This window comes from Crotalus tigris, unplaced genomic scaffold (assembly GCF_016545835.1).
Source record: "Crotalus tigris isolate CLP2741 ecotype Arizona unplaced genomic scaffold, ASM1654583v1 scf7180000018308.1980950, whole genome shotgun sequence".
In the NCBI taxonomy this organism is placed as follows: domain Eukaryota; kingdom Metazoa; phylum Chordata; class Lepidosauria; order Squamata; family Viperidae; genus Crotalus; species Crotalus tigris.
Window position 1 is genome coordinate 859348 of NW_024096936.1, and position 27508 is coordinate 886855.

At 38.4% G+C, this 27508-nt stretch overlaps 2 protein-coding genes across 10 annotated transcripts; one reads left to right on the forward strand and one right to left on the reverse strand.

The window, feature by feature from the left end:
• Positions 1-1124: 1124 nt before the first annotated feature.
• LOC120311078 lies at positions 1125-10068 on the forward strand. 7 transcript variants are annotated; one of them, XM_039350214.1, is made up of 8 exons: positions 1125-1238; positions 3014-3314; positions 5292-5380; positions 5531-5680; positions 7098-7175; positions 8312-8425; positions 8774-8929; positions 9723-10068. In XM_039350214.1, the coding sequence occupies exons 4-8, from the start codon at positions 5546-5548 to the stop codon at positions 9870-9872; spliced, it is 633 nt and encodes a 210-aa protein (XP_039206148.1). In that variant the 5' UTR covers positions 1125-1238; positions 3014-3314; positions 5292-5380; positions 5531-5545; the 3' UTR covers positions 9873-10068. The 7 variants fall into 7 exon arrangements, with proteins under 7 accessions (XP_039206148.1, XP_039206147.1, XP_039206150.1 ...); XM_039350213.1 differs by lacking the exon at positions 5292-5380; XM_039350216.1 differs by lacking the exon at positions 5292-5380 and having other exon boundaries at positions 1146-1182.
• A 142-nt stretch (positions 10069-10210) lies between these two features.
• On the reverse strand, positions 10211-27174 carry CUNH11orf16 (chromosome unknown C11orf16 homolog). Of its 3 annotated transcripts, XM_039350212.1 has the most exons (7): positions 26649-27174; positions 26314-26351; positions 21513-21695; positions 20737-20890; positions 17709-17925; positions 13322-13987; positions 10211-10667 (listed from the first exon to the last, which is right to left on the reverse strand). In XM_039350212.1, the coding sequence occupies exons 3-7, from the start codon at positions 21677-21679 to the stop codon at positions 10474-10476; spliced, it is 1398 nt and encodes a 465-aa protein (XP_039206146.1). In that variant the 5' UTR covers positions 21680-21695; positions 26314-26351; positions 26649-27174; the 3' UTR covers positions 10211-10473. The 3 variants fall into 3 exon arrangements, with proteins under 3 accessions (XP_039206146.1, XP_039206145.1, XP_039206144.1); XM_039350211.1 differs by lacking the exon at positions 26314-26351 and having other exon boundaries at positions 26649-27171; XM_039350210.1 differs by lacking the exons at positions 26314-26351; positions 26649-27174 and adding an exon at positions 24821-25482.
• Positions 27175-27508: the final 334 nt, after the last annotated feature.

A 27508-nucleotide genomic window follows, 5' to 3' on the forward strand; every position in this document is an offset into this window, starting at 1 on the left:
CAAGAAGTTTAAACAACTTTCTAAAATAAAAAAATGATTAAAGTTTCCTTGCCTTATAGTTCGCTACTCTACTCTCAGTATAGTTTACATACCATAATTTTTATAATGAACCAACATTGTTTGAAATGCTTCTATGTTAATACTATGTTCACACATTGTACTATCTTATAAACATGCTTTACAAACCACAATTGGTTGATTTATATGCATTATGTTAAACCAAATAAACCACATTACGACTTCAAACAATTAGTGAAACAAATGTTAGTCCCTTTTGTTAGGCAAAGGTTGAGGTGTTTATTGGCAATGTGCAGAAAATTAAAACAAAGTGGATATGAACCAAGAGTAAACTCAGTTACTGTCCTCTTTCTGGAGCTCAGTTTTGCCATGGATTTAGTTTGAAGAAGGAGCACAACACTGAAAAGAACCATGTTTATTGCAAGGATCCTTTGGTGCCTGTTTTACAAGACAGAAAAAAATAAAGGGAAAGCAAAGATTATTATAGAAGGTCAAGAGCTACAAGGTGGGAAATCCTAGGGCAGTGATGGCGAACCTTTTAGAGACTGAGTGCCCAAACTGCAACCCAAAACCCACTTATGCATTGTCGAGTGCCATGTGAGTGTGGCCCATTGGCTGGGTGTGGCCAATTGGGTGGATATGGCCCATTGGATGGGCGTGTCTGCGGTGGTAACGACAGACTGGGTGGACTAAAAAGTTCAATCAATCAATTCCAACTTTGCAAGATCTTTTTTTTTCCCCACAAGAAATTGAAATTTACTGATTGAACCTTTTTTTTTTTTTTTGCACATGGCGGCAGAGACCTAAAGTGAAAAGGTTTTATAAAACCCAGCTGAAGGCCTAGGACTGGGGTGACGGCGCGCATGCCCACAGAGAGGGCTCTGAGTGCCACCTCTGGCACCCGTGCCATAGGTTCGCCACCACTGTCCTAGGGATATGATTTGCTGGCCAGTTTGGGGAAGCGAGCAGGTCATTGACAGTGTACCTGAAGTAAGTTCTATAGTTGGGCATAATGGGCCTTTCAGGAGAACAGCAAAACTGAGGAATATAGTTGTTAAGGAGATGGAATGTTGAGGTCATCAACTGGTAAGAAGATGGAATGTTGGGGTTTCTCTAAGTTGCAACTCCTTTGTTAGGGCTGCCCTTGAGCTATGCTGTGAGTTGGTGAGGAGGCTTTTCTTCTTTGGTTTAGTTGGGCCTATAAGGGGACTTCGTCTCAGGTGAGGTGTGTGTGTGTCAATTTGGGATTAAGCAAAGAGATTAATTGGGTTTGACCCTGGTTGTATCTAAACAAATCTTTAAAATCCTTATGGTATAAACATTGGAACAGTTAACAAATGGATCTTCCATCCCCTTAAATGCTTTATGTTAGCATAGCCTTTCAACTTCAAGTATAGTTCAATTCTTAGGTCCTAAAACCCAAAGGGAAGTTTACACTTGACACCTGACTCATCCACAGAAAGGAAATATGTTCACCGTCTTGAGTTATTTATAAAAATAATAAAGGTGGGATGTAAATAAATAAAAAATTTTTTAAAAGATCCAGAATCAGTAAGGAAAAGAGTATAAGCGGAGGGCTACCACCACCTTTTCAGAATAGGGATGACAATGTCATATTCAAAAGTGATTCTCGCCAATTTTCTTTTTGCCAAAAGTGTTGCTTAATTATTTTCATCTATTTCTTTCCTTTCTACCCAGATGCAAACAGATAATTGCTTTGGCTTTTGGCCAAGAAAACCTCAACACAACAGCTGAACAGATAGTAAAAGGGAGAATAAAATATTTGCTTGAAACATCATCTTAAGTCAGGGGTAGGCTCAGGAATTCTGGGAGTTGAAGTCCACGAGTCATAAAAGAGCCAAGGTTGCCTACCCCTGGTCAAGAGTATCCAACTTTGGCAATGTTTAGACCTGTGAACTTCAACTCCCAGAATTACTCAGCCAGCATGGTCTTAAAGTTGCCAAGGTTGAACATGCCTGACCTAACCTTTGGCTTGTTAGATTTGTATCCAACCTTTTTGTTCCAGGGAAATACATTAACACTCCCTGTTCCATTTTTCTTCCAACACCACCCTGTGAGGTAGACTGAGCAGAGACAAAGAGAATGACTTGCTCAAAGTCACCCAATGAACTTAAATGTAACTATGGGTGAATCAAAAGTCCCCAGTGCCAGTCTAACATCTTAACTCTTACACCACATTGGCTTTCTCATGCCTCTTAGTTTACTAAATAAATAACAACTGGTTACGACACACTAGGCTAAAAGCCAAGAATGATGATATGTGAACTGAGCCAGAGTCCGTGGGGAAATGGATTTTAAATTAGCTCTCATCCCAAAGCCAATTTAAAAAAAAAAACTGGAGAGGTTAATGCAAATAATATAAGATAATATAAATTCATCAGGCTAAGTTCAAATGCATTTCGTTTCTGGCAGGACAAATTGTGTGGACCGAACAATTGTGGTTTGTAGATGATGACTTAACATGTTTGTGTTAGTAGAAAGGGTGATTTAACAGAAATTACAATAACAGCTCCACATTGCTAAATCTACCAGCAAATTACTATACTGTGCTAAATGTCACCATTTGCAGATGACGTTTTTAGAGCCACTTTACAATACGGTACTCTCGTTCAAAAAAAAAAAAAAAAAAAAAAACTCCAGACGACCAGATGGCAGAAAAAGATTTTTTTTAATCTTTCTGCCACCTACTGGTCGAGCGGATTTTGCAGCCCGGCTCCCTCACTTATTAAACCATTTAATAATTAAAGGGGGCAGACAGCAATTCTGTTAAGCACCCATTTTACAATATACTTGCTTAGATGTGCTTAGTGTTGAGACTCACAATGCAATCTTAAAACGGGGCATTTGCTCTTTGGAAAGCACATCCAGATGTGCAGTAGCTATTTTTTGACACTAACTTATCTCAAGAACCAATAGGAAAGGCTTCTAATTATTGTCCTACTTTTCTTTGGGCTTCCTCGAATGAAACCATAAGGCTTTTCTGTTTGTTCCTGGAGGGACGTTTCTCCGCTCCCTCCCTGCCTTTTGGAGGATGGCAACGAAGCCGCAGGAACACGTGCTCACAACGAAGTGAACGAGCAAGGCCGCATGACTTCCGCCTAAATATGCACAAGAATAGCAGAATATGCACCGTAAATGCGAGGATACCGTATTAGTTTAACCAGAGAATTGCAAAGTGCATCCGGCTGGGCCATTACTCCGCTCGGCCTGGCCAAACCAATTCAAGAAATCAATCCTAAACACGTGGCTTCCTAAGTATCTTCCATATACAACAGGTAAGTCCCGTCTCTACATTTCAGCCCGAAGCCCCTCTGACATAAACAATAGCACTGTTTATGTCAGAGGGGCTTCGATCGCGCTTTCTCTTGCCATGTCAATCATGCGGACCAATCCCCTAAATTCAAAGAAAGGAGAATTCCTCCCCGACACAGTGTAGAGCAGCCCGGCTTCCGAAAGGAAGAAGGCGGACTGTGATGCAATGAATGGCTGTTCCGCGAAGTGACTGCCCCTCCCTCCCATCCTCCCCGGGCCAGGCTACAAGAAGCAATGGCTTTCCTTGGAATTTTTGAGAAAATTAGCCGTTTCTTCTAGCCGACCCTGGTGACGTCATGTGGTTCTTATTCAATGGCTGTCATTTGCATGGCCAAGCAAGCATTTCCTGTGAAAAGTGGCTTTGTGGAGGAGATAAAGCGTTCTATCCCTCGTTTCCGTTCCTTTGCTTTTGCTGTACTTCACAGCTTCTGCCTAGCGGTGCTGACTCAGGAGACCTTATAGGCGGTAAGTTCCTCGGGCTGCCAGCAGATGCCATATGTGTGCCTTTTGAGCGAAGGTCGTTTAATAAGGTCTAATCCTCCTTCGCCCATTTAGTGTCCTTTGGGTAGATTACAATTAGCCAACAGTAATTACTTTTGGGGGTCGGAAATTGCTTATCTGGACCCTCTACAATGAAGAAAGCAGTTCTTCCTTTAGGAGAAGTTTGCCAATCAAACATTTTGTTTGCTGGGTTTCCTGGAGAGGTTGACTCTTAGGATAGGTTTACATGTTGTCAATTTTTTATAATGGTAAGAACTAGCTGCATTCTTTTTCTGGTTAATCGGCATTCTTGTAAAGTTCCAACAGTTGCATTATAATGTCTGCATGTAACTGTCTAAACATATAAGCTCCTACCCTGTCCTACATTACTTTTCAAAATAACAGGTGCAAGCCTTGGATGTCTGAAATAAGGGACAGTTTCAGTGTATTCTTTTGATAAAATTTAGCTGTACTCATAACAGAGATGCTCTGTAACTGTTTCAATTCTAACAGTGTAATGCGTTGGTTACACAAACTAGTATTCCAAAGGTCAAAACTGGTAGCAAAGGAATCTCCTCCAGAAGATATAATGTGGAAAAAAAATGTAACATGTTACATATCTGAGAAAAGTATTCTTCTGATTTTAATGGGAATGCTTCCAAGCAAAATGTAATTAGGGTGAAAACCTAAAGCAAATGTTTATACTAGAGTGTATTTCAAGTTTGATTAATAGTTAATTCTATCCCTTTTTAGGTAGGCCTGATTCAGATGTACCAACTAAGCCATAGATTATTTCAGCTATGGCTTACTGAATAAATCATGGTTGACTTATGCAATACTAAAGTATAAATCACAGTTTACCAACTACTGTTGGCTGGCAGTATTGTATCATACATGATGCAGTGATAAAATGCAAACTGTATTATATTTTCATCATCAAAAAAGGACAAAGACAATAAAAACAGCAGCTTGGTATTCTAATCCTGTCTAGATGGTGTATTAATTACACCTAATTAATTAGGGCTCAGTTTAGAAATCAGAAATAATATTAAACTGTGGTTAATTGAAAATGGACTCCTATGGGGCTGTGTCTTTGAATCACAGCTGGTTTATATCAAGTAGCAAAAGTACACAGTAGCCTTAAACTGGCTATGATTAATAGCTCTCCTTCTCCTTGTCACTTTGGCTGATTTGCTTAGCAGTGGGTGGAGGCCAAGTGGCAGATTCAACTTTTCTTTCTTGCTGGTGTGGTTCTCCCTTCATATGCAGGGGGGGGGGGGAAATGGTGAGCAAACAGGAATGGTGAAGAGAAGTTGTATAAACCAGCAAGCCTCGGCAAGTGCCAAACCAGGTCATTTTTGCACCAACATTTTTAGAATCATAATGAAGTTTGTGTGTCTGAAGTATAAGAAAAGTGAGCTTTTCTCCTTGCCTTGATAACTTTGTGATCTTTTGTAAAGGAAAGTACTTGTATTGAGAGAAGGCTGGCTTGAGCAGAGAGTTTGAAGATGGGAAATGAAGGAGTGGGAGATATATCCTTGCAAGTGAGGTAAAATAACATTTATACTGGAAAACTGGTGGAGGGAGAGAAGGAGTCAAAGAGTTGGCTAGCTAGGCAATGCAGTTCTCCCTTGTCTCCTAGTCTTTTCTCCAGCACTGCTGTTCTTGACTGACTGAGCAACTTTGCTGGCTTTTTAAGGCTTGAATTCAAGGAATGGCATTCCAGGAACTAAATGTGAACCATCGCATGCAGCGTACAGCAGCGCTTTCTCGGCAAGTTCTGGAGCGAGCAAAAAAACGGAAATTGTACTGGTACCTGCCTTCTCATCACCAAAGCAGGACCTTTCAGGTAAGAGTTGGTTAGTTTTAACCAATAAGCCTTAGAGCAGGGTTTCTCAACCTTGACAATTTTAAGGCATGTGGACTTCAACTCCCAGAATTCCACAGCCAGCAATGGCTGTGTACTGGCTGTGGAATTCTGGGAGTTGAAGTCCACATGCCTTAAAATTGTCAAGGTTGAGAAACACTGCCTTAGAGCCTGTACCAGGATTCCAGTTCTTTGCCCTGCAGGCAAGGTTTATGTTTGCTTGTTTGACATCCCACCTTTATTATTTTTATAAACAACTCAAAGCAGCAAATGTATCTAATACTCCATCCTCCTCCTGTTTTCCCCACAGCAGCAGTCCTGTGAGGTGGGTTGGGCTTGGAGAAAGTGACTAACTCAAAATCACCCAGCTGGTTTGAATGCCTAAAGCAGGACTAGAACTCACAGTCTCCTGGTTTCTAGTCTGGTGCCTTAACCACTAGCTCAGGGGTAGGCAACCTTGGCTCTTTTATGACTTGTGGACTTCAACTCCCAGAATTCCTGGCTGGCTCAGGAATTCTGGGAGTTGAAGTCCACGAGTCATAAAAGAGCCAAGGTTGCCTACCCCTGCACTAGACCAAATTGGATCTTTTCTTATATAAAGAAAGAAAATGGTATGTCTCATAGTGAGCAATGTTAGTAATTTGTTTTTTTTTAAAGTATCACAAAAAGCAGCTAAAACATTTCAATGATAGAAATGAATACTATTTCTGACTTAAAATATTTTGTTTGAATGTTTACATTTGCCTCAAGAGCTAGGGATGTACTGTGGGTGCATAGGATACCTTTTCCTTTTTAACTAAGTTTGGGGGACACCGTAAGAATTGAGTTAGGCCATATTTGGAACTGATAGATGCCTGATGCATCAAACTACAGACTGTTCCTGACTCCCAGATGTACTCATTAAATTAAAGGTTATCAGTAGGTCTACCATTCAAGACTACCCTTAGATTCATTGCAAAAGGATTTGGGCTATTTTCTTTCTAAGTGTTGTTCCTATCCCAAATATCTCAGAGATTCGTCCATACAGGAGACGTTCTCATGGACCCTCTGAATTTTCTGCTATCTGCTACTTTCCATGTAGTCCCTCTTCTCAATAAATAATCACATCATTCTGGCTATATAGCTAAGGGCGGGGTTTAGATGAGGCAGAAAACTTGAATAAAACAGACATATGCTTAGCATATCAATTATCTGTATATAAACCTGATAAAGCAACAAGCTGCAACATGGAGTACCATTTCAAAGGAGACTGTATATTAATGATGTGCCAGAGTATAAAGCCATATGTAATTGTTCTCGTATTTTGGAAGCCTGTTTCTATATCATCATATGTTACTTTTTCTTTTCATCATGTGCTCTGCATGTACATTTTATAGTAACATTTTGTTTTTGACAACAGGGAGAGGCTGATGTTTCTCTTGAAGCTGCTTTTGCTGCAGTTGCTGAACACCTGGCTTGTATCTCCGCAGTATGTGAGGTAACCAGTTCTATAAAGAGGCAAAATGCAACTCTGACATAAAGGAGTTCTATGATCTTTCTGTGGGCTGCATTTAGGCTTGGCCTTTTCTCGGTGAAAGGTTAGTCTCCTGCCATTCACAGAAAAGGCTGAGACCCAGGAGAGGCCCTTGAAATAGGAAAGGCAAATGTTGTTTTTAATTATTTCACCTCTAGCTTCTGCAGCATTTTCCATCTTGTCCCAAACATTCTTCAGCTCTTCAGAGCAGATCTCTGACTTACTGTATGCTGAAAAGACTGATGATTTGACTGATCCCTTTGAGAATCTGATATGAGCAACCCAGTAACATTTACAATTACTTAATTTCTGGGAAAATCAGAATATCATGTTAAAACTATCACTTGTGAAATAACACAATCCCTTTTTTCTTGATGCCAAACTTCTGTTTCATTTGTGTACGCTTCTAGTAGCTGTATTAGCAAATCCATTGCTTGGAAGAAAGTGCAGGATATAAATATATTTTATTTTACATCATATATTATTTCATGTTAAACACAAGAGCCAAGAACTCCTGTTTAATTTTGGTATCCTGTTCACTTCGCCTTCAGAAAAGTTTAGCAAATGTTACCCGTACAGTTTCAGTCTCTGTGTTTTTAAGGCCCTCAATGTACAGTAGCTGGTTTTAGTTGCATTTCCTACCAGTTGCGTCATTCCAGCCTTTTGAAGTGCATATATGTGTATTCAGTACTAGTATATATTCAGTCCAGAGACAGTAGACCATTGTTCCCATTTCAAGAAGAATAATCCAGTTCCAAAGAGTAGAATGCTTGCAGGAATGTTACAGGAATGAATGTAGCTTTCGGCTTAGAGTCACTTTGGCAAGATGGGTGGCATATAAGTTTGGTAAATAAACAAACAAGCTTCTTTTTCATCTGCTCTTCTGAAAGCAGAATGTGGAAGGAGAGCATTTTGCAAGGAGACTTTTGCTCATCATGTCCCAATAGGACAAGTCTGGCTTTGAGCATTAAAACAACAACATGGATTTAAATGGAGGGGTGAATGTGGAGGGTTGCTTTGAATGCCACACGTACTTTAAATTGTTTCATGTACATAAAGTGGGTTTAGTAATCCCTTTTTCATCAACAACTTTCCTCCAGAATTACTACTGTTCAGTACCACCATTTCAGTTTGAGGAGAATGAAATTGAACATATTTTTCGCTATCACAGCAGGGAAGCATCTAAAAACTTGCTAAGAGCATTTGAAAATGAGGTAAGTGTCCTGAATGTTGCTTTCTTTAAAGGCACAATTTTGTTTTCAAGGGCAATGAAACCTTCCATGCATTCTCTTTAGCCAGGATTTTAAAAACTAGAATTGGGTGAATGAGCCATTGGGCCTTTCCTCATATGATGCCACATTTTTCTTTCTAGAAATTATGAAGGAGGTTGGGGAAATATTGCTGTGCGCATTGTTTTTGTAAAGTTTTTGATGGGTGTCCTTGATACCTTCAAGCATTTACTCCTGCAAAGTGTTGTTTGTGATTTGGGCAAGATGATGGCTGATTATATAGCCTGAACTTAGTCACTTCCAGACTTGAAAGCTATAATGTGTTCTCTCTAGGAAAAGAAAAATGCTCCAATAATGGAAAAGCAAAATGCTCCAGTAGTGGAAAAACAAAATGTTCCAGTTGTGGAAAAGCCTGAATGTCACAAAACTGAACCAACTGCTTTAACAGAACCAACTGCTTTAATTCCAGCTCAGCCATCTGTATCAGAAGCAAGTATCGAGTTGCATTAGATTGTGTGACAGAGGTGGGGAATCTGTGGCCATCTGGATATTGCGGAATCATATTTCCTAATGTTCCTTGCACATAGGCATGTGGACTAGAGTCATAGAATCATAGGGCTATAGAAGGGACTCTGGAGGTCAACCCTCTGCCCAAGGTAGGAGTCCTTATACCACCCCAGACAAATGATTGTCCAGTCTTTTTTTTTGAAAACCTCCACTGATGAAGCACCCACTCATCCCAGTGACTAGAATCATGAGAACTAGATTGTTAAGTCTAGTTGCATTTTGCAGGTTCTGTATAGTTCATTACCAGTTTATATTTTTTGACAAAGTTGCAAATACATTAGTTTTCATTTGCACACACACAAAGACACGCACACATATAAATTCATTGAGACAAACTTTCAAAATCAAGAGCAGAGACGGAACAAATCTTGTGTTGCTTGAACAAAGGTCTACATATGCTATAAAGCATTCAGATTGAAAGATTTATTGAAAAAAACATGTAATCTTTATGGGTACCCCAGTGACCCAATGGATTAGGATATAACATACTAGATTTGGGACTGAAAACTCAACAATGCCAGGAAAATTACTGCCTTAAACTCTGATGAACTGTTACAAAATATATTTCAGCTTAGATAGATTGATCAATATACTAAATTCTTTTTCACGCAATGCTACTAAACTTAATTCATTTCTTTGTTAGGAATAATATCCTCCTGATGCAGAAGTTTGTTCTTGTATTTTAAAATCGAAGGGGTTTTTTTGTTCATTGCAGGAAATCCTCATCGAAGTGTCACCTGGCTCATACATAATCAACACATCTTCATACGATGACACAATCAAAGAAGCACACCTAGTAAATGTTCAGCCAGGGGAAAGTGTAAATCTGGTTTTTCATTTATCTTCTCCTAACGATGACAATTAAAATCAATTTCAGTGTCTGAAGTGTCATCTTTTCATACCTAAGATATTTATCCTTTTGTTGAGTATTCTGCTCTACCTTCCTTTTTAACTGTTATAGCTTGAACTTGATTAACATTTACTGCAGTTTGAATCATGAATGTATTTTTTTACTTTTGCACTATGTGATTCTTTTTACCTAATAAATTGTGAGAAAGATATTACATTCTTATGAACACTTGATTCTGCACTGGGTTTTGTTCGCCTAAAATTCTGGAAAAGTAATTTTATTCTGCTTCTTTGTAGTCGGAACAAAGAGTACATTCTGGCTAAAGGGGAATGACTAAATCCATTATACTCATCAGCATCTAATGTTTAGTACAAAGCCTTTTGGCTAGGAGCATATCGATCTGATTCCCTTTCATTCTTTTTTTGTGGCATGACTAGTCTCAAACTTAAAAAAACAGTTTCTTCAAAATTACTTAACTCTGGTGCTGTTCAGGAGTTTAGTAATATGGCAACGAGAACTTACGAAATAGCTAAGAGAATCTTGTAAATAGTGCTATTGTTTAGTGACATCTTGAACCCCTGAAAGAAAGGAGGGAGGATAGCAATTCTATACATAATTAACCTCCCCATGATGAGCTAGTAATTCCATGGCTCAAGATTTTCTTCATCGAAAGATGCCTTTGATGAGACTCTTCAATGGTTTCAAATATAGCACTGTGGTTGTACAGAATTGGTGGAAATCCATCTGTGGATGAAATGGCTTTGTTGTCAGCTCTTTCTTTTCTGCAGCTGCTACTGACAATGTTGGCTCCTATAGATTGATATTATAACAATTATAGACGGAAGGGTTGAAATAGAAACTTGAGTCTACAAAACGTCAGAAATCCACAGCAGAGCACCCAAGATCCATGAAGAGGACTCGACAGATGAGCCCTGCAAATCATAATGTGATTTGTCACTTAGCATAATGCGTGAACCCAGTCAAATTACTAGTTCTGTTATGAGTATTATAATGACTAGAAAGGGTAGTTATCCACCCCCATGAATCTGCTTTAGCTGGATTGGTTATTAACATGAAATAAAATTAGACTGTCAGTAACATTGTTTTCTTGACAGCATTCTCTTAGAAATACTTGGCTTTTGCTTGTTAGTTGACTTCAATGTCTATTTTCAATGAAATCATGGAAAATGAAAAGTTGGTTTAATATCACGCACTTAGAAGCAACTTTGGCAGAACTGCAAGAGTGAACTGCCTATACCAAAGAACTGTTTATCGCGTACAACACAAAAAAGTTAACATACTGAATGCATCCCAGAATATATAGGAGCATGGACTGACTGACAGCATGATAATATATAACAACCTAGTACTGACCTGCTTTAATATGCCTCTGGATGTCCGTAGGAAATTTGTTGGCATTTGTTCACTTCGTGTATTTTGTATATATTACAGGTAAGGGGAAAACTGACCTCTCTATTATCACATTGGCCAGTTTGCACTGTTGCAAACCTTACCTATGGTTTGGTTTTGAGATCCTTTTCCTACTGCAATGAAAATCAACTTTGATTTGAAGTGGGTTCTATGGAGCTCCTTCCAAACTTAGCCAAGGGAGCAGAAGCAGCTTTTGCAAAGATAAATCAAATATGCCATGGCTGGAATGCTATCTTCCAATTGTGACAGAAAGTTGGCAAACCCTTAGCATAGAGATTTAAAGGATATGTATGGATGACATTGTGTTCCACTCACCTCTGATCCACCCAGAAGGCAGTATGCACTTGACTTTTAAGAGGCCATTTTGTAGCTTTCCCCAATGCAAGCCATGCTATCTGGTCTGTCTCAAGTGCATCCTACCAAGGTAAATTGACGTGGTGGCGACATTACTGGTATTGGCCACTTGAGGCTGCACCCCTTGCCCCAGGCCAGGGGTAGGCAACCTTGGGTCTTTTATGACTCATGGACTTCAACTCCCAGAATTCCTGAGCCAGCATGGCTGGCTCAGGAATTCTGGGAATTGAAGTCTACGAATCATAAAAGAGCCAAGGTTGCCTACCTCTGCCCCAGGCCCTGCCTCTTGTTTTTTCAGGGCCATCCAGTTTTATCAGTAGAAGATTTCAGGCTTTCCTTCTTCTCTTTTCAAATCAAGAGTGGCGGAAAAAGAAGGTCATCTTAATTCTGGTTTCTCTCAGAGAGCAAAGGAAGAGGGACGAGAATGGCTTTTTAGCCAGGGGCCCTGCAGTAACTTTAAGCTTTCCTCCCCACAAAACAGGTGTCTGCTTTCCCTTTCTTCCCCCACTCCAGTGCCTAAGCTGTGGGAGAACTATGGGAACCAAATTCACTGGGGAATGGCTTTACCATGGGTTTCTATAGCCAGTCGCCTCACAGTAAAGCTTTATACAGGTTTATTACTGGGATGCTGCCTGAAGAACTGTTTTCACCCTCTCCCTTCCAGTGAAAAGAGAAATGGGACATGTGGCTCTTTTTAATGCCAGGAGAACTAGTGCAAAGAAGACTCACTTTGCTGCCTGTCCTCCTCTTATTAACCATTATTGGCAGAAGAAATCTGCAGTGGGGGGTGAGGGAGAAGGACTCCATGGGATTGGAGAACTGGCAGCAGAAGCCCCATGGATCTTCTTGTAGTAGCTAGCACCAGAGGTAAAGTTCCCCCTCCCAATTCTCTCTTCTCTCCACTTATGGCTCAGATGAAATTCCTATTCTGCTTTATTGAGTAGAAGTTGAAAGTGCAATCAGCACACTTCTTAGGATGGCATGAATTCTGCCAGCTTCTACACAAAATGTCACCACTTTACAGCTGCCACGTAGCCCTCCGTCATCATAAAAAAATCTTTGTCTTTTTCCTGTTGAAATAGACTCATAAATTAGATGTTATGCATGGTTGATTACTCTTTATCATTCAAATAAGTTATTCCTTAAAACTAGCCAAGCTACTATAAGTGGTTATTGCCCTTTCCTCAAATACGAAATTAGATATGAAAGTGTCTACAATGGAATACTTTGCTTCCATTAATACCATAATATTCATAAATGGCTCTGCTTTGCAGGCCAAGTCTGGAGAATCTTCAATCTTTGAGATGTTACTTTATGGCACTTCCAAGTATCCCCAGCTAGCATGATCTACAGTTAGTTGCAGCAAGCAACATCTGTAGGTGTGAGCAATGTCTTTTTTTTTTTTGCCCCATATGGTATATGTATAAAGACAAAGAACAAATTTGACATACTAAATTGCAGAGTGAGCCATCATTAGTTAATATACACTCACTTGAGATAAGGACTGGGTTTTACACATAATGCTAATAAATCATGGCTAAGTCACAATAGTTTGATTTAAGCAACACACTAAGCCAGAAATATTTGAATAACCCATTGTGGCCTGATTGTCACCCTGTTTGTGAAACCAACAGGTTCTAGATATCTATTGGAGATCAATCAAGGGAGATCTTGTGTACCTTGACTTTTATAAACAAAGGTGGGTTGACTTCTCTTCCAGTACTTCCACTCTGGTCTTCTGGTTTCCTGTAAGGTGGAGTTTTTAAAAAGACTAGAATCTGTGTTCACTGCTTGATCTATCATTGTACTCTTGGTGCTATTTTTTTCCCTTTCACAATGAGACTCTGAGGAGGATGAGGAAGAGTTGGATAGCACAGCAGCATGTTCTACTTTGGGAGAGGCTTCTATTGCTAAGAATGGTGTTGTAGGCTTACTAGTGAATTTTTTTCTTAAATCTCCAGAGGTTAATTCTGCTAAAGAGGGCTGTGTCCAACAGCCACTGTATTTAAAGCAGCAGCGGCTACAGCAGGAGACACATTGCCTGTGTCCAAGCAATGAGCATGTGTGATGGAAACCACTAAAGCAAGGATGGATAAAACAGCAACATCTGCACCAACATCTCTGGAAATCACCCAAAGCACAAGTTGGAATAGTTTCATGTGACCAGTTGTAATAGCCAGGCCTGTGAACCTGCCCCTCCAACTGCTTCCTGCTTGTATAGGGCAAATGGATCCTCTCTACAATTATCTTCCACTGCGCTGGAGAAATCCACAAAGCGAGACCTAATGGAACTTTGGCTTTCTTGCCATTCCAAAAGCTGACTGTAATTTCTTCATCTTCTTTTTCTGTTGAAAAGAATATAGAATGTTTGTTTAAAAATGCCAGGCCTGTATTCTTAACAATTGACCTTATTGCCTTACCAAGATTTTTTTCATTCTTGACTATTCCATCTCATTTGTGAGACAGGATTTGAGCAGGTTTTTTTTTAAGGGGGGGGGGGACCGTCTCATTTAATACAATGCTCATGTGTTGGCAGTCACAAGGTACGTCACAAGGTAGTTAAAGGATGTGTATCCTATTTTCACAGAACAAGAACTTCTCCATCTGCAGCTTCATTGGCTTCATATCACATGGTAAGGAATCAACAAAGTCTTTCATGGGTTTTTCACATCAGGGATAGGCTGCCTTGTGGACTGCAGAATGATGAAAAATACCCCAAACTCCAGCACTGTCCATTATTTCATAAAAATAAAATTAAATCTAAATCCCCATCTCAAAATATGTTAAAATATGCCAAAAAAACATAGAACATACACATTTTTTTCAAATAGAAAAAAAACCTGGAAAATCAAAAGAAAGATCTGAACCCAATTCACTTAAATTGTACTTGCACAATATGCTAGGGCAAAAGGCCCTATTAAGAACATTAATCTGTCAGTTACAAAATCTGATTTCTGCAAATACTGCAATCCAAAACTGGCAGCTATTTCAATTTCAGCAGACACAGTGAGCCTCATACCTTGGTTAAAATGCAATATGTAGTGTGGGGGGAGAGAAATGAGAACGCATATGCTCAGTACCAGAGCTTTTTGGCTGAGTCACCATCTTTAATTACACTTTGTGCCCACTCATATTCCATATTCTCTTTAGGTGATATTTTGTGAAGAGCATGTACTACAACACAACTTTCCACCAGATGCTGTCTTAACAAAACATACCAAGAAAAAAAACTTCCAAGGGGTGTTATATTGTTGTACATATTTGGATCAGTTCATTTTTTTAATTTTTGGTTTTTTGTTCAGATATAACATTTTTCATGTTTTCCCATTTTTAGCAAATAATGCCTAGATAGAACCAAAAAGCTATCTTCTTCCTTCTAGAGCAGAGATTCAGAACTATTTAAAATGCTAAACAATATGCATAGTTCTCTTATTTTTACTTCTTCTGCCCATGCCTTTGGTTGCAGAAAGCTGCTCCCACATACTGTGTAGTCTACAATACAAAGTTGTTCTCCTGTGCACCCAACTCAAAAGAAAATGTAAAAGTGTAAGAGTTGAGAATAGGGAAAGGGAAAGGATTGGTGTGTATAAGGGTATGTGTGTTGCTGACAAGTCTTCAAGAGAAGCAGATTACTTAAAACAAGACAGCTAGCTGTGATACACAGTAGACAGTAACGAAACACTGATGATTGCACCACAGCTGGTCCAGGGCCTTAGATCCAACACCAGATGAAGTTGGAAAAGAGCAGGAAATATGGGATATTGCAAACAAGAATGCTATGGACATGGATCCCTAGCTGCATTAATCTGCTTATTTCTGTGGATGATAAAAACATTGCATGGAAATATAGGAAAAACTGAGGAATCTATTTCAACAAAAAGCCCTGAACTCTCAAATTTCTCTTGTATTACAAATTTCTAATAAAAGATTTAAAGATGTGTAGGTGATTTATCAGCGTATATAGTTTTTTCTTATAACCAGAACAGCTGAAATAAGGAGAGGTATAATTGCCTATAGTGGCTAAGATTGGCCTTCTGGTCTATTATCTGCCTGAGAAATATGAAGTATTTTTTTTTCTTCAGATTACAGAAAAGCCAAGGCTGATCTTGTCCAAAATCTCAGAAAGCAAATTGAGGAAAGGTTTCCAAATCGGACCTCCAGGCTCCTAGGAAAAAGAGGGAGGCACTTGCAGGAGCAATTTATATCTCAGAATGAGTGCCCAGAGAAAGATAAGAAATTCTCAGCAGCAAAACATTATTAAAAACAAATATTACAGCACTGAGTCATGAGGAAGTATGCTGCCACAAGATTAGAGGAAGTCACAAGGAAGGGATTTATAAAGAATAAATTCTGCAAGCCAACATTAAACAAAGTATTGCAAGGTAAATAATTTGCAGGCTCAATTCAAAATTAAAACAAGATGTACATAGTGGGACAGTGGGACTCTTCTTGTTTTTTACAAGCCTTCGTTGTTTTTCATAGATAAATATTGTAAAGTTGCAACTTGCCAAAGATGGAGCACATTCGGGATTGTGAAGGAACAATTCATTTAACTTGTACAGTATAAGCTACCCAACAGGGACTGTTATGATTTGCATGCCAAAAGTTTACTCTGTTCCCAGTCTGAAAATAATATTATGAATATGAAAACAGAGTCAATGTAAGATGTAACATTCTTTATGTTCAGAAGGGAACATCAATGTAGCACCATAGAATGACAGAAAATATACTGCAAAGGAATATTTTCAGTAAAACTATAAAGGGCTGTGATAGTACAGATTTGACCATAAATGCTAACTAAATTTCAAAGCTGATGGACAATTTAGCAAAAAGTGTGAATGTTCACACTTGCTACTCTGAATTCAAATGTATTGACTTCAATAAAGCAAATGCAATTAAACCCTCTCATTTATTATCCATGAAAAAAACCCACCCACTAGGCAACCTCCACAGGACTTTGTGAGCTATTTCTTGTAAATATGCATAGAAGAATTGATTCTGCTACAGAAACAGGTAAATTACCTAGTGTGATGTAGCTTAATGAGAGATAAAAACCAAGTGTTATTAGGATGTCGGAAATAAATTTAGATTTCCCAGCAGGAGAAGAGACCGTGCAGCAGCCTCAACAAGAGGAAACTGTGATCCGTGACAGGAAAAGGGTACCTGCATCAGAAGGAATATAGATGTTGAGTCAGGGGTAAGATTTTCAGAAGGTCCAAAGAGATGCCACTCAAAAGACTTTCCCTTCAAGCCAAGGAGGGAGGACCCCCAAACCCTCCTCACAGTAAGACATGAGAAAATGCCAGCTCCCAAAGCACAAACATAGCTACTAGCCATAAGAGAAAAAACTTTTATGATGTGATAGTAGTCGTGAACAGATACACACACCTGTGAGAAGGGGGTTGGAAGATCAATCTCATTGCACTGTCTTAGTTTCAGTAGATGCAATAGTTGTAGTGAAAGTGAGTGTAGATTCTTTTCTTTGACATGTCTTGTTCAGTTAGACACTCATGGCTGGCTCAGTTCCAGTTCCTGTTCTCCCCCCCCCCCAAATCTTTTCTTCCTTCTGTGGTAGGTATTGTTCCATGTCCCATGTGGCCTAGTGAACTACAGCATATGATCTTTCATTCTTTGGCTGGATCCAAAGGAAGCTAGATCAGGTTTTTAACTTTCTATCTCAATGCAAATTCTAATAAAGATTTCCTTCTTTTTAAAAGAGAAGCACCAGCCTATGTTTATTTCCCTTGGCAAACATAGCATAAAGCTACTTCCCAAGTATGTATGTGTATATATATATTTCTTTTAATGACCCTATAATCCCTTTTATCACGATGAAGTTAGGGCGACTGAATGGAGCTGAGCATTTACTGGCATTTACTGGCTGGATGCCCTTCCTGATGGCTACATGGAGCTCAGAGCAAATATTGTCTCTTTGCACCCAGAAAGGGAACTACCTAGGATTGAACTCACAGCCTTCTGATTGTGAGGCAAGAGCTCCACCTCTAGGCCACCATGCCACTCAGAAAGCTACTCCCCAAGTATATGGCAAGATAATTTCAATTTTACCTCGCAGAGGATCTCTGGTCTCCATGCCCTGGAGGACAGTTCCTGGCCCATACCTCTTCTGCTCTGGTTCCCAGGGGGCCATCACTTTATCACCAGGCAGAATAGAATGTCTCATTCCATTCACACATTCAAGGATATCACTGCTGGCTGCTTTTTGCAAAGAAGGTGTGTCTTGCCCCACTGCAAACTGTACCAGAAATGATCTTTGCTCAGCTTCCTATCAGAAAGAAAAAAAATATTTTTTTTAAAATAGCACAAATAATTGGAAATTGTTCCTATTCATTACTTAGAACCACCCCAACTTCATTCTTAGTTGGATTTCTCTTTGAGTGTTTGACCTATATATCAGGCAAAGCTAATATAGGTCTCTGTTTTCCTTTTAGTAACCATTAAATTTTACTTCATATGTGAAACTCATTCATAGTTTCTTTGGCATGCAGTTTTCTTCCATTTTTTACAACTGCTTTTACTTTCCTGAGTTATTTGGAGGAAAAAGCAAACAGAGGTAGTCTTTTCAAATGATTTCAAAAAATAAATACCAAAAATAGATAAAAGACACATTTTGAACAAAGTTAAAAGATGACATAGCTAGAGGGATCCAATATGAACAAATGAGTTTGTTCCTGTCACTTTGGTATTAAATAATGTATTTGAGTCTAAGTGTCATTTTGTGTAACGATATGTGGGAATGACATTGAGGGGCAAGGGGCAGAGATGCTAACTAAGGAGTGATCAGACAAGAGAGGGAAGAACCCCCAGTAGTTTAATGGTTAGAGAAAGAAACTTAGGAAAGACTATCCCTAATTGATCAGGGTGTTAAAAGTGACTGTGGGAGATTTGTATTTTCAGACTTGTATGATTCTTTTAATTTGCCTTACAATAAAGTTGAATTGGCTTATCTGGTCATGTTTCCTATCTGGCCTATCTGGAAGGGCTGGCATTTTGTGCATAACACAAGCAATAATATATTTTAAGCTGAAAATGTTAAATGGAGAATCTATTACCAATCAACCATCCTCTAACTATAAACTGATTCTTTTAAAAAAAATAAGACAAACTGTTTTGAAATGATTAGCCTCCCTCTGTGGACCAATCTTAGCCAAAAGAAATAACACCAGATGTGTTTGTTATAGTCTGTTCTACTCCAGGTGGCTATCTGGAGTACCCTCTGAGATAAAAATTTCCAGAATTTGGCCCCAAAGTTCATTGCTGTTTGATCTAAAGGAAGAATTGATAAGTTCAACATAACCAGAGATCACAATCCCTGAAAATCTTTGCTATTGAATTGAATGCTATTCAACAAAACCTTCCCAGTTAGAATTATATTATGAAAAGTAACTCAGCATATCCATACTATTTAAATAGCTGATTCTGCAGTAAAAGCAAATTGAGCTAACTTAGTATAAAATCAAAAGATTCTCTTCCTCTCACCCCATCATCCCCTTGGGTTTTTCTGTCTGCTCTAGGGCTGTTTAAAAATGAGAATGTTTATTTTCCTAATTACACTCTGTCTTTGTATGTAGAATGAGAATCGAGCACTGAGTTGATCACACAAATGCTGGATTCACTCCAAAGTCACTGCCTTCTGAATAGCTGGTTCTTCAGAATTATCGGATGTTGAGTGATTGTGGTGAGCAAACAAACTTGCCCCTTGCTTTTCAGAAGGAACATACCATATTTGTTTCAGGTGCTAACAACTAATGAATTGAAGGCAGGCTTTCTTTTCCACTGTCAAGTTTATATATCAACATGCCAGCTATAATGCTCTTTATCAAATATCTCTAGGTGCTGAGATCCTCAGAATAGCACAAACCCTTCTAGAATTCTGGTGCTACTGAAGAAATAAAAGAACCAGTTTTAGCTAGATGAAAAGGTCTAATAGGGTAATCTTATACCTCTAATTACAACTATCTCTGTCAATCATGTGCCCTTCAGATTGCTGTTCTTGCTACAGTATTCCCAGTTGGCATATTTCTGTTTGGCTGGGAATAAAGGAGTTGAGTGTATCTAAGGATACTAGGTTGAGGAGAGTTGGAGTAGGATAATTTATACTACGAAGTTAGTTATTAATATAAGCCATGGATAAGGAAATTGGCATTTTGGAATAATTGGATAATTGCCAGTTTCTCTTTCCATTGCCCCCACTGCTGTTGGGACTGTTGGATGTTGATGTACAAAATATTTGGAGGGTTTAGGCTTGCGTACTCTTGGCATAAATTGCATGTTCGTAAGATAGTGCAAGGTGGGACCAAGCAAATAAATGAAACCTAGAAATGTGGAGAAAGGTGTATATTGGAGAAATTATAAGGCAACTGTCATGAAGTCTTCTAATGTTGTTAGGGTTACATTGTAACTGGCTAGAAGGCATTTCCTAGATTGTTAGATAAGGAAGAGGGGCTGGATGTCACTGATTAACAGGCTCTAAACCTTGACAGCATCTGCCCTAAAATAACATAAGAAAGATTGGGGTGGAAGGTGGAGGGTGGTGGGTAGAAGAAAGAGTTTGTGATATCTGGGAAATGAATACAATTGATGTTTATTGTTCTTATTTTTGTAGCATAACATCTGATGATTTTAACAGTATTCATTATTTTTTAGTTCATTCTTCAATTTTTTACAAGAAAAGCAATGGTGTTATTTACTATACGGATAGCAAAGGCATTCATTCCACAATGACATCACCTGAATTTTATTTTATTTTACTTACTTATTTACTTATTAATTGTATATGCTACCCATCTCACTATTAGGCAATTCTGAGCAGCTTATTGTCCTCAACCACTTACATTTTTAGATTACATTTGTCTTGGTGTGATTCTTTTGCCCTCTTATCTCTGTCCTTGAATTGATTCAGTATGAATTAAGTGCATTAAATGTAACCCTATGAACTAATCCCTCATTGCACTAAATTGAGGGAAATGGTTATTGTGAGTAAATATGTTCAGTTCCATTTCCGTAGTTTCTTTATATTACCTGGTGTACATTTAATAACCTTTATAACCATGTAGAAAATAATTTTGCAACTTGCCTCTAAATCTTTTATGATTGTTCCTTGGTAATAATAACAGTCAGTTCCTTTTTTTGCCAACACAGGACTACCAGCAACAAGTGACCTCTCCAAATTCTGTCCTGCCCTATGTTTTGCATCAAGGAGAAAGGGACAGTAGCTGTGACACAAACACCTTGGAATAAAATGAAACAATGTTAGCTGAGAACCACACAGCAAAATCTAATCACATATAACAATAAATGTTATCTATATTTTTAAGCTACACATTTTTAAAGTCCAGTTTGAATCCCAGTTTGTCTGCAAATATGGTTAAAAAATATCAACTTGCTCGCCATGCCAGGGCAATAAATGTTCTATTTTTATACATGTGTCATATGGGTATCATGGCTGCCATCTTGATTTTCTTTTAACCATACATTGAGGGCAATAGAAGGGGATGACAGAGAATGAGGAGGCTGGATGGAGTCACTGAAGCAGTAGGCGTGAACTTAAATGGACTCCAGAAGATGGTAGAGGACAGGAAGACCTGGAGGAACGTTGTCCATGGGGTCGCAATGGGTCGGACACGACTTCGCAATTAACAACAAAAATGGACATCCCTGATCCCAGGAGGGAAAGGTCACACTTCATATTTCTGTCCAGCAAATTCTTCTAAGTGTTGTTCCCAATTGCTTGGGAGAAAAAATAACCAAGCAAGAACGTAGAAGACTATATTTGTGGAATTCTGTGATATAGAAAGACAGAGATTAGTGTCCTCATCTCTTCTTATTTTAAACAAATAAATATTTTATTACCTTGTGGTTAGAAGTGAGCTAATACCATATGAAGGATGCACTAGCAAGCAGCCACTGCAGATGGAACTGGGATTAACTATGACATTTCTGTGACTAGATTCAGCTTGCAGGGGCACTGTGCAGCAGCATCTGTGGCATGGCCAAGAGGACAATGTACATTCACTCATTCTTTCAGGACTCTCTCTACAATAAAAAGAGCATAGCCTATTATACAAATGGAGAGATGTGCATCCTTTGCTTGAAAATATATTTAAATCAGGCTCTTCTCCACAAATAACTGATCTAGATGAGCCACTTGTTTTTCAGAAATATAGGCAATATTTGGTGCAATTGCAAGCTAATCCATACTTAACCTAACTGTTAACAAAGTTCTGGAGACTGCTGCAAATGTCATAGAAAGACCGTGAGAGCCAAATACTTCAAATCAATGAACTTAATTTTGAATTGCTTCACATCATCCCTCCCAGATCAGTCTGTTCTTCTTGCTAAATCTCCAAACTGTCTTTTGAATTAGCTTATTCATTGTCTTCAATCTTTTTCTCCTGTTGCTGGAAGCACGATCTTTTTGCAGCCAATTAAGATAAAAATTACCCATAATAATCCCAGAAGTGCTTTTTCCAAAAGGCAACTGGACTTTCTTGTTTGTTTGTTTTTTCCTTTGAAAGTGTTTTGTTTCTCATCCAAGAAGCTTCTTCAGTTCAAATAGAGCTAGAACTAAAGAAGCTTCTTGGATGCGAAGTGAAAAACCCAAAAAAGTCCAGTTGCCTTTTGAAAAAAGCACCTTTGGGACAACTATGACCTGGATCATAGAGAATCCCCATAGACATTTACCTGTAATAATATGTTAGGAACATATTGGGATTCTCAAACTATAGGCCATGACCCCCTAAGTATTTCAATGGGAAAGTCACAAAAGTTTTTAAAATGATGGGGCTTGCTCAGGCACGGTAGAGAGCAAAACCCAGGGCACGTTTGGAGATAAACTTATGGGTCTCTATGAAAATCAACCACTTACCACTGCAGTTTTATTTATGTATTATTTCCTAAGATTGGAGAAGACTTGCACACATCCATTTATTTTAGAGGGCTGCAAAGTTTGAGAAACCAACCTTAGCCGTTGCTACCTAAGTGGACTTTGGGCTGGCTATTCATTTTGTATCCAGGGCCTTAGGATTTGCTGAGCATAGCTAAGTGATTAAAGAATGTGCTACCATCATATTTTAGAGCTTTGGTGAATATGACATAAGGCAAATTTATGCAGGTTTTCTTCTATTAATAGTTGGTTTCTATATAATAATCAGTGGTCAGGAGAGAAGTAAAATAATGTGTTTCTTGTTTCTTAAGAAGCTACTCCAGTTGCCCTTGGGGCCATCTGGTTTTGCTTATTTGTTTATGCTTACTAAAATTATAATCCTCCTTTCCTTGCTGAAATCAGTTGGACTCACCTCTGAACTGGTATGATAGGATTGTGCTCTACAAATAGCAACGTAACCAAACTTTCTTTATAAATGAAGCACTTCTGTAATAGGTTCTATACTAGTCAGAAAGGAAAAGAGGGGGAGAGACTGGGAAGATCTGATGTTTGAGTTTATTCCTTTTTTTTAAAGAAGGCCAAATTCTTTGTGATGTTTATACAGCGAAGGGAATTAGCCATACAGCATATATTAACAGGTTATCTTGTTCACGTTGAGGGAGGGGGGAAGAGAAAGAGAAAGAGAGAGAGAGAGAGAGAGAGAGGGAGGGAGGGAGGGAGGGAGGGAGGGAGGGAGGAGGGAGAGAGAGAGAGAGAGAGAGAGAGAGAGAGAGAGAGAGAGAGAGAGAGAGAGATGCAACTGCTCTGCAGGGAATCCCAACTGGTGACTTTACTTAATTTAGGAGTGCCTTTTTTCCTCCCTGCTTTAATATGATGAAATGCACATAAACAATTTGGATGTTTTATTTGGATCAAACCCCAAAGATGATCCCTTTGGGGTTTGACAGACACAGCATGCTGGGAGACTAACAAAGAGATGTTGGTCATGGTGAGTCACAAATGGGTAATCATTTCCCTATTTCTGATGCAGAAATGTTGGCAGGTCAAGTATTTTGCATAATTGGGCATTATGTCTAATGTCTGAAAATAGCTCCAAAATGGCTAGGGGAGGGGGCTTTACTGGTAAATTAAATGTATTCATGAAACATATGAAAATTCTTTTCTTAGTGCAAGTAAGGCTGCAAGTTACACCTGTTCTCTTAGAGGAATATGCCACTAAACTCGTTAGGACGCAGTGGAGTGCAGGCATGTGAGTTCTCTTCAGTCAGACTATTATAGTAATGCAAGTATCTCACAAGTGCCTGATACCCAATCTTCTCATTAGTTTGCAAACTGTCAAACGCTTGGAAGTTCCTGTTCCTCTTCCCTTCACTTGCAAGCACAGCTACCAATGTAGCTTTCTTCCAATTAAAGGTAAGTTGAAAGTTTCTCTCTAAGCTAAAGAGGGGTTGACTAGATGATAGCAGGAGCCTTGCCCCTTCAAATCTTCTAGTGTTGGCCCATCTGGATTGGGATCAATCTGATCCTTTAGTTTCATTCAGTTCCTCTTAAATTAGTAAATTTCTATTTTCAAATAAGATTATGCATGTGTGTAAATCAAGCAGAAAGTTGTAAAAGAATCAAGATTCTCATATAATGTTCTTTTGGGGGGACTGCATTTTATGTTTTTATTTTTATTTTAATCACTGCATCAGATCTCATCCTTTGAACGTTTATTTTGAGCTTCACCTTAATGCAAAGTTTCTAGAAGTGGGATATAATATTAATGACAATAAGAAGATGAATAAATACTGTAGATGAGTTACGGTATCACAATGTTATGTACTTTTTTTTTTACATGTATTCTTTTCCTGGCCATGTTTATGAAATAGTAGCCCCAAACTTCTGTCCTCATTTGTAGCATATGGGACATGCGCGGCCTGAGATGAAGATCAAAATGTTGCTCCCTATCTTTCAAGTTGACCATATATTCAAGAAATGGACATAGAAGATTACCTTACTTTAAGTCAAAATATTGATCTAGCTCAGTAGTGTTCCCCTCAGTGTCTTTTCATCATCCTCAGCCTAGCACCACTCCAAATTTAATGGGACGGGACCTCTCCAAATTCTCATTGGTGCATGGTCTGGTTCAAGATAATGAAAAGTGAAACTCAAACATATCTGCTTTTAGCCCTACCCATAGTTATCAAGACTGAGCCTGTATCACACTGATGAGACATTATTCACACACACAAACACACACAATTTGAGATACTTGGGCAAAATAAGTCTTTACCTAACATTGGAAATCCCAGACAGTCTTTCTGAAGAAGCTTTTCCAAATGAGTGTGTTATCATTTTTTAAAAAAAAAGCATTTCCTATGTAGCCAGTCACACGAATTCATTTGGCAGGGATACTTGGAGTACCACCTTTGAATCTCAGATATATACATGGGAGAAAACCATTTGTCAGATAGCCTGGTCTCAAGTTGCTTGAATATTTAAATATAAAAATCAAAGCATTTTAAATGAAGTTCAGAAACAGGCAGGCATTGAATGTTATTGCTGACAGGACTCAGGACAACATGTTTTATGCACTCTTGAGAAGAAAAAGCACAAGGAAAATCACATGGCAAATACATCTCTGTCATTGCAATATTTCACTGCTGATTCCCAGGTTCCTATAATTACTTTCTTATCAGAAATACTGTATGGACATCTCCTACAAGGACTGTCTTCACCAGATAGCTAATGATACAGAAAGCACCTCATGTAAGTGCTTAAAGAAATGTTTTGATTTGTTCAGTGTTCTCCGCATTTATCCTGACTGACTTTTCAAAATAAAGAGACTTCATAGTGACAGCCAGTGAGAGATTATTTTTGTGACTGTCAAATTAATATTTACAAAGTGATAGCAGCTCCAGGCATCTCAAACTTTAGCAGATATTCTGCTAAAAATATTTGACATCACTTCAAAGAGATATACAATTTGACTTAGTATAGTTTGTCAGGATTAAAGAAAGCAGATAGCTTTACCAATAACTGTGCTGGTTGGCTTATGGCTTTATTCAACTCCCAGAAATAGTTTTGAAGCAATTTCCAAATGTAAAAAAAGAGTTTAGATGATATTCTCCCACAAGAGATACTCTGATTAAAAGAATCTGGAGTTCAGCCAGCAAAGAGTACATTACATCATGTAACATGCTTTAGATAATTTAGAGAGTTGTCATGTAACAGGATAATTGTATGTCTAAGTATCAGTAGGTAAGTATCCTTAGCTGTCACTGTAAAGTCATTAGAACTTACGTCCAAGTTGCTGAGCACAGGATCTGTTTTTAGGACTAACTAGCTTATTCAAGCAGTCTGGAGCCCTCTTTTACCAGCCTCTCTCTAATATGGTCTTCTAACTACCCTTGTTAATTCTCTGAACATTTACTTGTTTGCCTGCCTTGTAGTTGGGTAATCAATTACATGTTCTGAATGACCACTTCCTGATGTCTGTACTTCTCTGCATATTAGGATGAAATGATAATATAAAGCAGGGTTGCTTTTTCAATTATTTATCAATTAGTCTTTCTTTAAAAAGCCATCTTCAGTATTCTTGTTTTCTTTGTCCATCAATGCCCAAATAGCACCGCTGTATCAATGCAGAGCAGCATTCTGTGTTTTTAAAACTCTGATATGTTCCTTGTAGGCAAATTTAAATTCTCAAGAATATATCTGGGAATCAATTTGCATTTATAATATTATTTTTTTTAATTTTGTTGAGTAACAAAAAATATCACTTACTTTATTTACATTTCATCGACTAACCCTTAGGTAATTATCTAAGAAAAATATTATAGCATTAGTCTTTTTAAAAAAACATAACTCTTAAATAATAAAGAACTATAGAATAGTATAGGTATACTTTGCTACTCCAGCATCTTTCAAGAAGTCTCGTATGTTGGAAGATCCTAGAAGCTTACAGCAGAATTCACTTGATTGAATGAAATTAAGTGATAATAGCTAACAAGTACAGTACTGGCAGAAATAGTATTGGGTATGTCAGTTAGCTTTTTGTAAAATGATTTGGAAAATTGGAGAGGTTATCAATGTAAAAGCAATTTTAAAAAACAACTCACCAGAGTCTGCTGTGCTAAAGAATTACTGAGCTGGACTGCTCTTGGCAATATTAAACTGCTTTGCTGCTGGGCAGAGTTGGTCGCTAATGTTTCCTGTTACTAAGGAGGTTGCCATGGACTCATTGCTACCAGGAATATAATGTAAAAGAGCAAAGCTAATGTACACACACACACACACAGTTTGTCAGCAAAAAGTGGTCTCAATCTTCCTTCTCAGATTACTGACAGCCAAAAACTAAGCAAGATCAGAGAAGGAACACTGATAGCTGACAGAAAATGTTCTTCAGCATCCTATATCTGTGTGTGCAATGAAGCCTTCCTTCCTTCATGGTGCTACTGCAGAAAGAGCATTTGATCCACAATTAATCCTACTCAATCCATCCATCCTTTGCACTCTTTTTTCAAGAGGGAAAGATGAGGAAGAAATAAAACTGGCAGAATCAGCTTCTTCCAGCATTTTTTGCGGACTACTTTCAGTTTGTGCCTATTACCTAGTTGCTAAGATAGTTTTCTTATTCATATTCAGTAGAAATTGCTTCAAAAATATCTCAGCTATGAATGAGTTTGATCCAACTGGAGGCAGAATCTCAGAAAATTGAAACCTAGTACGTTTGTCTGTTTCTTCATCCGTCAGCAAGGTCAAATCTGAAAAAGACCTCTAAAGTGTCCATAAGGTGTGGTTAAAAAAAAAATCAAAATGGTGACTTCAAAAATAGAAAATCTAATGACAGTATCCCAAGACTCATAGGCCTCTCCTCTTAGTATATGTCTTAAAGTACTATATTTTCTATACAAATCAGCTTGCTTTGAGAGATGTAATTACAATAACAGTTTTTGCCTTTTAGGCAAATATCCAGCAA

Bases quoted from the DNA above. Each gene is read 5' to 3' on its own strand.
- CUNH11orf16 (XM_039350210.1), bottom strand. From the start codon at position 24,882: ATGATAACACACTCATTTGGAAAAGCTTCTTCAGAAAGACTGTCTGGG. The intron at 20,891-21,512 runs GTAATAAAATAT...TTTTATTCCAAG, and splicing joins AGCTCACTTCTAACCACAAG to GTGTTTGTGTCACAGCTACT. The intron at 13,988-17,708 runs GTAAAATTGAAA...TCTTTTCAACAG, and splicing joins GACCAGAGATCCTCTGCGAG to AAAAAGAAGATGAAGAAATT.
- LOC120311078 (XM_039350214.1), top strand. From the start codon at position 5,546: ATGGCATTCCAGGAACTAAATGTGAACCATCGCATGCAGCGTACAGCA. The intron at 8,426-8,773 runs GTAAGTGTCCTG...TGTTCTCTCTAG, and splicing joins TAAGAGCATTTGAAAATGAG to GAAAAGAAAAATGCTCCAAT. The intron at 8,930-9,722 runs GCAAGTATCGAG...TGTTCATTGCAG, and splicing joins CTCAGCCATCTGTATCAGAA to GAAATCCTCATCGAAGTGTC.